Source organism: Ambystoma mexicanum, chromosome 12, assembly GCF_040938575.1.
Source record: "Ambystoma mexicanum isolate Mex_15411 chromosome 12, UKY_AmexF1_1, whole genome shotgun sequence".
Lineage (NCBI taxonomy): Eukaryota > Metazoa > Chordata > Amphibia > Caudata > Ambystomatidae > Ambystoma > Ambystoma mexicanum.
Window position 1 is genome coordinate 522,101,266 of NC_090936.1, and position 12,572 is coordinate 522,113,837.

The 12,572-nt window shown below is 47.2% G+C and overlaps 1 protein-coding gene across 1 annotated transcript in view; it reads left to right on the forward strand.

The window, feature by feature from the left end:
• The window catches only part of KDM7A (lysine demethylase 7A), a 529,021-nt gene that overhangs the window by 379,670 nt on the left and 136,779 nt on the right, over window positions 1-12,572 (forward strand). Inside the window, exon 11 of the mRNA XM_069628822.1 lies at window positions 9,448-9,537. Coding sequence (XP_069484923.1) covers window positions 9,448-9,537 — 90 coding nt within the window. The remainder of the gene's footprint in view (window positions 1-9,447; window positions 9,538-12,572) is intronic.

Here is a 12,572-nt window from a genome sequence, read left to right on the forward strand (position 1 = left end):
ACCAAGCACCACATCAGGCATAAACCTAAATTAGCTAACTCCCAACTACTCCTACTCTCTCCGCAGCTACCAAGGATGCCCAGCCACTCAAAGGAGCCCTTATAAACACTAGGTCCCTGATTGCCCATGCAACAGGCATCTGATTTAATAAAGACAGATAACCTAGACTTCCTGGCCATCTCTGAATCATGGCTATATGATGCAGCAGGACCATTGCTCTCGCTAGCTGTCCCTGTCGGATACACAATAGCCAGGACAGAGATAAAACACGAGGCGGAGGTATTGCCATCATATCCAAAACAAGCCTTGTTCCCTCACAAACCTTGCAATCTTGCGAAGCCCTCACCGTTAAACTCCCTCTAATTCTTAGACCCTCACCATCCACCTAATCTATAGACCACCCGGACCACTTGGAACGTTTGAGGAGGACCTCTACACACTACTTTCCAACAACCTTAAAACTACCACTCAACTATTAGTACTAGGTGACTTCAACTTAGGATTTAATGACCGTCAAGATAAGCACGCCCTAACCATAGCCAATATTCTGTCCGAACTTGGACTCACCCAAAAAATCAACAAACCTACTCATAACAAAGGGAGAACCCTTGATTGGGCGGCCGACTACAATTGCATGGCTAACATCACGTCCATCTGCCCACAACTGTTGACAATTTCCTTGTGTCTTTCACAATATCTACTACCAGACCACTCCTACTAGCCATACCTGTCGCCCCACCTTGTCTAACCAGGAATAAAAAGAATATTACAGTGGACAAAGTGATCCCTGCTATTCTCCCAACCCTCAACTCGCTGACGGACAACCTAGATCCTGGCACATTGGTTAAGGAATACAATTAAATTATACGAACTACACTTGACAAAATTGCTCAACTTAAACTGAGGCCTAGTAAACCCAAACTTCACCTAAACAAGTGGTTCACCCCACAGTTAAGGGACCTACGACTCCTAAAGAGGAGTTGCGAAACTACTTGGAGAAAACTCACTTCAGATGCAAACAACTCCAAATTAGCCAACATTTCTTCCCAATACAAAAAGAAAATCTGCCTTGCTAAATGCAATTCCTACAACAAACAGATCTCTAATGCTAATTCTAGTATGAAGGAATTATTCACCATACTAAAAGAGTTACGAGTCTCCTATTTCCACACCCGATACCTGTAATAAAAACCAAACATGGTACACAGATATTCAACAGACACACTCTAATAAAGTCACCACCCTACAAAACAAAATAGCCATTAAAAAGCCTCCCTTAATCTGCCACCCCAACCAAATATATCAAAGCTGCCCCATAGTGAAGTACGATCTGACCGTCCCACCAGATTCCATTTCAGTAAAACATCTATACTCGAGGTAGAAAGTCATCCTTTCAGTCAAGCCCTCCAACTGCCAGGGCGACCTATGCCCAGCATATATTATAAAAGGTGCTGTACCCTTTCTGCTCAAAAAACTTGATAAGGTTGCCTACACTCAGATCAAAAAATATCTGGAACTCCATAAACTCTTGGGAGCAAGACAATCCGGCTTCTTCCCCCTACGCGGGACGGAAACTGCCCTCATCATCTTCAAAACCCAGGTCGATTAACTAAGAGACAAAGACAAAACGGCTCTCCTTCTACTGCTTGACCTTTCGGCCGCATTCGACCTATTGGACCACAAGGTCTTATGCGGCACCTTGGAGTCTGCAGCCCACTTCTCCACAGAGGCCATTACCTGAATAGAATCATTCCTGAGCGATAAAACCATGAGTCTTCTCCCCCTCAGCAGCGGCCAATCCCATTCCTATCACTTGCGTTGTACCTCAGGGCTCATGTGTCTCCCCTACTTTATACAATATATTTACCAAGCCTTTGTTCGATGATCTGGACCTTCTGGGTATCACCTACACTAACTATGCAGATGATACTCCGATTCTCCTCCCACTTTCTGGGGATTACAACAAGGAATTGGCGTTGGTGAATAGTGTATTTCATCATCCAGGCATGGATGACCACCCACGGTCTATGCCTGAAAGATGACAAGACGGAGCTTTTCATCCCGGGCACCCAAATCAACCTTAAGAAATTAGGCCAAGAGTCCTCTTCCTTCGCCATCGACGGAAACACCATCAAGGGGTAACTAAGGAGGTAAAAACCCTTGGCTTCTACCTGGCCTCCACCCTCTCCTTTGACAAACTAGTAAAATCAATGGCCTCTGCCACTGCCTGTACATGCAAGCTCATTAGGACTGGCAAACCCTTTCTGAATAATGACAATTGTATGATTCTGGCCGGAGCTTTAATACTCTCCAGGCTAGACTACTGCAACGCCCTCTACATCGTTGCTACTAAATCTATAATTCAGAGGATACAAATCCTCCGAAACAACGCCATAAGAGCTGCACTTGGTGTGACCAGAAGATGCCACATCTCGGCGATTAGGCGACAAAATAACTGGCTTTCGACCCAAAATAAAATCCTTCTAAAAACTGCATCACTGACCCACAAAGCACGTAACAACGCTGCCCCCAGCTATCTCATTGATAGATTCCATAGAAGAACTTCTTCCAGACCTGAGACTTGGTAATGCCAATTGCATTATAACATCCCTAGATTCAAGCTCGTTAAGGCAGTAGTAGCTTTCCAGTGAAATTTGCCCAACTATGGAATTACCTACCATACTCCCTTAGAGAAGATCCACCGTACGTGTTGTTCAGACGCAACTACATAAACCTGCTCAAATCCACTGACCTGTAATGTATCTGTATATGCTCTCAAATTACCTATTGGCACATGCCTGCAGTGTATATATATATGTATGTATTTTTGTACCCTCCCTGCCTGTAAATATGTTCTATTCCTGCCTTTATCCTGTAATGTTGTAACCTAAGCTTTGCATATTCTGTAACTGATGCGCCCTGATACCCTGGCGCGCATTAGAAAGAGAGAAATAAACAAACGTGATCGAGGAGGAGGAACGATAACGAGGATGACTAGGAGGAACAATAACGAGGAGGAGGAACGACGAGGAGGAGGAGGAGGAGGAACGACGAGGACGACTAGGAGGAGCGAGGAGGACGACTAGGAGGAGGAGGAACAGGAACGATGACGAGGAGGAGGAGGAGGAAGGACGAGGATGAATGTCGCAGAGGAGGGGGAGGAGGAATGACGCTGAGGAGGAGGAATGATGATGAGGAGGAATGATGATGATGAGGAGGAGGAGGAGGAACAACGCAGGGCCTAGTGTTCCGATCACACCAGCGCCTCTGAGGGATGTGTCTCTGGACATCCTGTCAACCCTCCACACCTTGGTGTCCGAGATCCAGAAGAGGATGCCACAGGGGCTGGCCCCAATGGCCCCAAGGCCGCTGATCAGCCTCCAGCGAAGAAGAGGAAGCATCATCCGACGCCCCCATTTCAATAGCTCCACATCTGCGTTGGGCCCCTTCTCCCCCAGCAGACACAGGGATGGATACAGCCTCGACGGGCAACGATATTGTTGCAGCGGGTGGCTGGTCCCCTCAGCGTAGGGCGTCCCCACCGGACGAGGTGGGGTCATTTCATTCCATGATCGCCACAGCCTCCAAGCTGGTCCAGGTTGTGCTCAAAGAAACCAGGAAGGAGGTTTACCTGTACAGAGGTGCGCGACCAAGAGGAAGACCATCATGGTGGTGCCCCTTCTGGATGACCTGTGGGAAGAGGGCCTGGCCCACTTGAAGTCTTGCATGGCTCCAGCCAAATGGGATAGGCTGGAGAAGAAGTGTTGGTGCCGGAATCCGCACCCACGTGCCTAAGGTTCAAAACCATCGTCAGATTAGGCGGTTTCGGCAGCCGTGAAGAAACTGTCAGCTAACTTACCCTTGTCATCTTCAGTCCCTCCGGACAGCAAGGGTAAGAAGACAGACGCCATGGGAAGGAAGGTGATTTACACTGCAGCGTCCACCATCAAGGCGGACAACGCACTGGCGATCCTAGCTGGTAAAACAGGGAGCTGTCGTACAAGCTGGGTCCAATTTTGGAGTTCCCCCCGGATGACAAGAGGATGGAGGCAATCGTTCTCTTACAGGACGGGGCGGTAGCGTCTGATCACGCCATCACAGTGGCGCTGGACTTTGCTGACACAGGGTTCTGGCAGATGGGGAACAGTGTTTGCCGCCTTCGTCAAAGCTGGATGAAGGCCACAAATTTCTGCCAGGAAGTCCAAGCAAAGGTACTGGACATGCCTTTTGACGGATATATACTTGTCGGGAAGGTCGTCGAGTCCCTGCAGGCTATCAAGGCGGATACAGAGACGGCTCGTTCCGTGGGCACCCTCCAGTAGCACCGCTCTTCTTTTCACTCCTTCAAAGGAAAGTCGGGCAGATCTTCAAAAGATTTCTCATCGTACAGTCTGTCTTCTAGATCCACGACTCAGGAAACCTACAGAGGGTGTTCCCAGACCTGCAGTGGTGAAGGACAGTGGCATCCGCTGGCGCCGAAGCAAGCCTGAACAGACCAGAACGTCGGGGCCAACCCATTTGTGCACACTGGTGGGAGGCCGCATGAGGTTAGTCAACGAGTGGGGAAAAGATCACCACGGACACACCCTGGAGTTTCAGCACAGGTGTCCGTGGATCCCTCCAGTGGCCTGTCAGGAGCAGCACATACCTCAGCTCTTGGAGGAGGTACGGGCGATGCTACGAAAAGGAGCGATGGAGCTGGTTTCCCAGCAAATCCGGAGCTCTGGAGTCTATTCCAGGTACTTTTTGGTCAGAAAGACGGGGGGGGGGGGGGCTGGAGGCCCATTATAGACCTATGACGTCTGAACAAGTACCTCAAGTCTCAGAAATTCAGGATGGTCATGTTGCAACACGTGCTCGGCCAACTGGAAAGAGGGTTAAGATTAAGACAGCCATGGTGCGAACCATCAAGTCGTTGCTCAGCATGATGTTGTCCTGCATGTACCTCATCCGGCTCTGCAAGTTACAGATGCGACTTCTTCAGGAGTTACTGGATGCTCGCTGGGTACAAGTGTCCGGAAGCTTCGCAGACAAGTTTGTGCTGGACGAGTTCCGCCGGGCAATAAGGTGGCGGGGCGTCCCCTCCAACATCGCCCGGGGCTCTGTTTCAAAACCCTTCATTCAACGAAACTGTCACTTCCCTGGAAGGCTGGGGAGCCCACACTGGGCGTCTGCATGCCAGAGACTTGTGGTTGCCAGAGGAGAAGGATCCCTGGAGCTACGGGCATTGTTCTGTGCCCTCAAGTCATTACTTCTGTCTCTGAAGGGCAAGGTGGTGAGAATCTTCAGACAACACCAACACAATGTTCTACATCAGGAAACAGGAGGGCACTTGATCCCCAGCGCTCTCCAAGGAAGCAGAGGAATTGTGGGGCTGGGCCGTCGGACAAGAGATGTTCCTCATCCCTCTTCACCTAGCAGGAGTCAAGAACACCATTGCAGACTCCCTCAGCAAGGAATTGCGCTCCTCCCACGAGTGGGTACTTCGGCAGGACCAGGTGGACCACATCTTTGCCAAGTGGGGCAGGCCCCAGATGGATCTGTTTGCAACGGCGGCGAACTCCAAATGCCAGAAGTTTGCCAGCAGATTCCACCAACCAAGGAACCTGTGGGATGAGTTATCTTTTCCATGGGAAGGGATGTTGCTGTATGCAATTACTCCTGCTACGGGTCATCCACTCACTCAGTGCCAGTGCAAGATGATACTGCTCGCCCTGGCGTGGCAGATTTGGTATCCGGACCTCCTCGACCTGTTTGCGACGCCTCTGGTCAAGCTGCCTGTGGTTCCGGATCTTCTCACCAGGGAAGGAGGTGCAATCGTGCATCATGACCCAGGATCACGAACCTGAGGGCTTGGCTCCTGCAGCCCTAGTTTGGAGGATTGGAGTTGCCTGCAGACTGCATGGTTGTCCTCACCAAGGCCAGGGCGTCGTCGACTTTGAAGTGCAACGGTCAAAAGTGGAAGCATTTCGCTACGTGAAGCAGGTCTCAGAAGATTACCCCTCAGAGCGTCATGACTCCGCAGATGCTTCCATACTTGCTGTCCTTGGCCAAGGCTGGACTGGCGCATTCCTCCATCAAGGTACATCTGGTTGCCATCTCCCGCTACACCAGAACCCCAGGAAAGTCTTGACTTTGGTCTCATAGAATTGACAAGGAGTTCCTCAAAGGACTTATTCGATCTTTCCCGCCAGTGAAGGCTCCTGCCCCGGCGTGGGAAACAAACATGGTTCTGATGAGGATCATGAGGTATCCCTTGGAGCCTATGCATCAGGCTCCTCTCAAGTTCCTCTCTTCATCTTGAGGATAACCGCTTTCCTTGTGGCCATCACCTCTGCCAGTATGGTGGTTGAGATCTGGGCCCTATCCTGCTGTTAGGCAGAATTGCATACAGTACCCTCTGGAACCACCACACACAATTAGGACTACAGGTGTAAGCAAGACCAACCTTTGGTATAAGTCTGTACCACACAGTTTGTTGGTAGTGAGCTGAGCAGCCATGCTTATCTCAAGAGTGAATGTGAGCAGTACAAGTAGTTACACAAAGGACTTTCAATCAGTGGTTCAAGTAGACACTTGTACTCAAGGTTTCTTGGTAAAACACTTATTACTTTATTTACACAATAATTTATAAAACATTTCACTAGCAGAAGGCAACTTAATATTATAGACCAATACACTTCAATACAAAAGTTTTTGAGACAGTTTGAGCTCCCTTGAAAAGGGAGCCAAATGGCAGTTCAATTACTTAGCACTGAGCAAAAAGAACAAAAGTAGAATAGATTATATATACTTTGTAGGCAGTGCAAATGGTTTCAGTTCACCAGAAGAGTTCAAGTCAATGGGCCAGGACAAAGTCAATGGGCTAGTGTTCTGGAAAGAGCAGTTCTGGTATCAAATGGTAAAGTCTTTGCAAACGTTTTCAGAAGTAGTTTAGGCGAAAAAGAATCATTTGTGGGTCACAAGATGATTAGGCCTGCAAGTTGGGAAAGTTTCACAAACTTTCACTGCGGGGGTGGTGTTCTCCCAATCGGGTTGGCACAGTACCTTTGTGAAGAAAACAAATCTTGCTGTAGTCGTGGTTCCTGGCATTTCCTGCAGATCTCGCTGTTCCTGAGCCTCAGTCGTGGGGACAAGAGGGAAGACGTCGCGGGACTCTTGCACTGCACGGGATCGTTGAAGAAAGCAAACAAAATGGAGTCACTTTGGTTTTCAGTAGCTATAGATTCAAGAACACAAACTGGTGTCCCTCTCCCTGGTTAATCCTAACCAGCCTTGAGGATGGTATCCAGGTGTCTTATGAGTTGATTGGTCCCACCAACTCAAAGGAAGAAGCCGTCCTTGAAGGAGCTTCTCTGTTGAATGCGCCAGATAAGGAGAGATTTCAGTGAAGCACTGAAGGAGGAAAAGGTAGGTATGGAGCGGAAAGGAGGAGGTAGGGGGAGTGCCAGTGCAGGGGGGCAAGGACGGCCACGTGCTGGGTGAGTGGCAGCTAGGCTGGAATGAATGGGAGAAAACTGTTTAAAAGGCGAGTCTCCTGGACTGGAAAGCGGAGTCGACCACTGGAACGAAAGAACCAAAGACGAGCTGGAAGAGGATGACTGCTGCAACTCATGGACCGTTGGTTTGCCTGGTGAAGCCTTGCTGCAGGTCCGAATTGCCAAACTCAACTCGACAGAGAACCCCCTTCATGGACGACTTCTTCCTTTGAGTTGGTGGGACCAATCAACTCGTAAGCCACCTGGATAGCATTCTGGGAGCTGGTTAGGATTAATCGGGGGTGGGGGGGAAGGACACCAGCTTGTGTGCTTGAACAGCTACTCAAACTGAAGTGACTCCATTTTGTCAGCATTTTCCGATGATCCCGTGCAGTGCAGGAGTCCCCCAACGTCGTCCTTGTCCCCACAACTGAGGCTCAGGAGCAGTGAGATCTGCAGGAACTGCCAGGAAACGTCTTCAGCTGAATCTTTTGCTTCATAATAAGGTACTGTGCCAACCTGATTGATAAACTCCACATAAGGTGGGGTGTGCTGGTTTCACAGAATAAAATGTAAAAGGGATCCAAAGATCCTTTCTACCCTTCGGAACTGTAGTTCACTCAAGGTTAGCACATGAAAGTTAAAAGGGGAGCCCCTAGGGCAACAACAGGCACTTATTGCCAATAAGTTGTTAAAGATGATAACTTTAAAAAGACACTATGTAGAGTCTTAAAAATGACACCCATCAAAAGAGTTAAAGATTATGTGAGTGTGGAAAAAGGTTCCCACTCACTGAGGTATTATGGAAAATATCCCACTAATAAAGCAAAAAGGTCTGGGGTTGACACAGGTCAGGAAGATTTACCAGTTCTGTGCGAATCTTACCGAACGCTTACCTACTTCAGAATATTTGTGTTTTCTCTTGTTCTGTTCTAATAAGAATTTTCTTTGACAAATTCTTAAGCCTGATTGTAAATGCAAACCGTGGTATATTAATGTCCAGTGTCCTAGTTACTAAAGTCACCTGAGGGTGTAGGAAGTGTATGTGTGCCATCCCAAAAGGGTACTTACTGATTTAGAAATATTAAGAGTGTGTATTTTGGAGTGTATTTGTGTGTTACTGTTATAGCGCCCCCTTCTGAAGAAGACTTACTCTAACTGACAAATCAAGAAACCTTGTGTGTAAGAGTTTATTTGAATACTTGTCACTGTGAACCTTTGTCTAACTCCCCTACAGCTCAAATTGACCCCTCTTGAGGTAAGCCTGTCTGCTCAACGAACTACCAACCTGTGTAGTACACACTTATACCAAAGGTTGGGTTCCTATTGCCAGGAGGCCAGGGTTGCTGTAGTGCACCCAAATGGTACTGCAGCAAACCTGTTTTTGCATGTCAAGCTAGTAAACCTCATGAATGTAAACAAATCTTTAAAACGTAGCTTTGTGTTCCTCGCTTTGTCATGGAAGCAAGGACAGTTCTGTCAGTTAACTAAGTGAGGTATTTCAGTTGGAAATGTCGCATCACTGTGTCATTTTGACGGCACATTCACGCATAAGAAAAACGCTGCTGATAACCTAATAAATCTGTTACAAGGTAAGTTGTCAGGTTACTAAGCTGCTGATTTCACTTGTTGTCCAATCGGCTTTCTTTTGCAAGACTCTGCCTTGCTTCCTGCTGGCGCCAGTTGAGCTAAATCGCTTTTTGATCTGATTAAGCTGGCCGCCATGCTGTAGACTTGCTGGGTCATGTGGGATATACTATCCTCAGTGGTGATGTCTTTGGTAGAGAAGTAAGCCTCACCCCTGGTGACCTCACTCTAAAATATGGTTTGGTACACAAACTGTTGGCTTCTGCAGACCGAGCTTCTTCACTGATTACGTTTAACAGATTTTAGATTAAGTAGTAGAATGTTTAATTTGTTGCATAAGATCCGTGGCTTCTATTTTACTGACGCATATTTTTTTCTACAGTCTGTATCTGAACATGCGTTTGAAATTCCAGACTGCATTCGGCCTGGACATCTTGTGAAAGAGCTCTGGAAAGTTATTCGCTGCGTAGAGGTAAGCAAAGACGACATCGTAATTCACACATGGTTTTTGCTAGCTATATTTTAGTACCATGAATGTATATGGAGTGGGCAGCAAATCATTTCTACTACTGAAGCTTACTAGCTCCAAAGCCAGGAAAACAATTGGGAAATCGGAATACTTTGTAGGTGATTTGTAACTCAAATTATTTTTTGGGCGTACAATTTTGAAATAGAAGAGCCTTTACTGATCGTCAGTGTTTCACTATTGCTCCCTTAGATGCCTTCTGAAATGCCTTAGTTGCTCATCCTTCGTGGATTAATACAATATGCTTTTTTCCATCAACTTCAAGTTAGAATAGTGAAGAGTGCAGTCATAAGCATATTACTTCAGTTGTTCCACCCTTCCCACTCCGTCCTGGTAGAATTATTTTTTTTTGCCTTGCAATGGCTTCATGAACGTTAACATAGCCAGGCTTTGGTTCCATTAGTAAGGAGCAACGCTTTTTTTATTTATTTTATCTATTTCATTTGTTACACGCCCAGACCCTTGGGTATCACAGCGAGGTTACAGACTGCTTATAAATTGGTTAATTCTAAGGAAACAGTACATGGTTTGTAAGCGTGGTGTGAGTCGGAATTACTTAGTTGAAGGTAGGATGTCTTCATCCCTCAATATTGGTTGAACAACCAGGTTTTCAATGATTTTTTTAAAGCTCTCCATGGTTAGCTCGTTTTTAATGCTGGGTGGAAAAGAATTCAAAAGACAATTCATTCTATTTTCGAATCTTCTATGTCACGTGTTTCTTTGGATGTTTCTTTGGATTGTGATTAAAGGCATGTATTACTGATTTAATAGCCTTGTTTGTAGAGGTTATATATTGTGGCAATAAGACCTGAGGCGACGGGTCAATACCGGCCCAGGTAACGAAGCCCCCGGGCATTGCCTGCGCCGGTATTGGCCCTCCGCCGAGGGTCTTATTGCCATTAGCACCCTGGCCCGTTGGATCGGGGTGCTAATGGCATATTATTTTTCTGGTTCGGTGTGTTTGGAAACAGAAAAAAAAATGGCCGCCGGGAAAGGGAAAACTGAGTCCGTTTTCCCTTTTCAATGGCAGCCATCTGGAGCGGACGCGCCGGGAACACAAGTGTTCCCAGCGCATCCGCTCCCGAAAAAAAAAAAAAAGAAGCAGAAGGTAAGTGGGGTTGGGAGGGTGGAAGGGAGGGAGTGGAAGAAAAAAAAAGTACCTGCGTCCCCTCTGGGGCACGATGGAAGCCTCCAGCCGTGTGGAGGCGCGGAGCGGGGATGGCCCGCTCCGAGTCTCCACACTGCTGGAGCCTGCTATCGTTGCCCAGCGGGGACGCAGGAGCAAAAAGGTAAGTGGGGTAGGGAGGAGCGAGGGAGGGAGGGAAGGAAGGAAAAAGAAAAAGCTTACCCGAGTCCCCGGCGGGGGGCGAAGGCAGCTTCTCAGTCGTGGGGAGGCTCAGAGCGGGGATGGCCCCGCTTCGAGCCTCCTCATTGGCTGAGGGGCTGCCACACCCCCGCCGAGGACAAGGCGGCTGGAATCCCTGCCGAGAATCGAAGGATTCTCGGCCGGGTAATGACCTGGCGAGAGCCAATCAGAATGCTTATTGCATTCTGATTTTCTCACGCCGGGTACTAATGTTTGTTATTGCCCTGTAATGTTGCAAGAGTTTGCATTAGTGAAGTTGTTAGTCTGCTTCCATACCTTTCTGCTAATTCTACTCTCGTGTTTTTTTTAGTCGCATTTAAATCCTTTTTTCCCCTCACATTCAATGCATAGTTTGCCATCTAGTCGTTGCTCCAGAATTTTCCACTTGGTTACTATATATTTTGAACTGTGTATCCCGGGCGAAAAAGTGATACAATATTAATATGTAAATACTGATTATTTTGCCATTGTTTTGGTCGAGGAGTGCAGTTGTTGAAAATAAAAACATAAAAGTACATGCCACCGATGCAGGCTGCCTTCAAAGACTTTTTTTTGGGCTTCTGATCAATAATATTTCATAAAGGAATGCAATTTTCATACATTCATAGCATTTTCTTTTCAGTGTTGACATATATAGGAAACATGTCCCCTATTTTAAACATTCTATACTGGTGTCTATCACAGGAATAGAATGAGATCCAATTTGAGTACTGAATAAGGTTTAGGCCCAAGGCAGGAAAAAACACCACAGAAGTGATAGAACTACTGGCAATAATGGCCTTCAAGCCAGCGTCTGAGTACATGTGGAACGAATGTTGGTGAGTTTTCAGAATCTCTCTTCTGTGCTGGTCTTGAGACCACTCACCAGAAGTGTGGTCACAAGGTGTCAATCAAGCTACCCATACTCTCAATGGCAACATAGCGGTGCAGTCTGGTTGCACTCTTAGGAGGTGAGTGGATTGCTATCAAGGTATAGTTGGTCCCGCACAAGCACACTAACAAAAAGCACAACACAGTATCTACTGAAAATATATTTAATATGTATTGCATAAGGTAAAACACAGTTCAAAAGTTACTATCGGGTGTTCAAGAGTTAAATAAGTATGAGCTTGATACAGGAGCTGACAACTGCCCATGGACGCCAGGCCTGAGGGGCTGACCTGCTGCTCTGTTCCATCCTCTGTTGCCTCTTCTCATCTGTGCCTTACATACCTTGCTGCTGTAGCGTTTGAGCCAAACCCACTTTGCAACCTGGTCACCCGACTTGTGTTGTGCTGCTACCCCGTTTCAGGTAGCTCTAGGCCCCTGTATTGCCCACCCGAGGTCACTCGGAGGGCCCAACTGGCCTGCCTTCTGGCTGGCTACACTCATGAGTGTTAGGCAAAGTTTGTATGCAGGACCCTCTGGGACCACTACACACAACTCTGATTACAGGTATAGGAAACCCAACCTTTGGTATAAGCTTGTACTACAAAGTTTTGGTAGCGTGTTGAGCAGCCAGGCTTATCTCAAGAGGGGAAATGTGAGCTGTATTGGAGTTACACAGAGATTTACAGTTACAGGTATTCAAATAAACTCTTACACAAGGTTTCTTGCCTAAACAATTATTAATTGA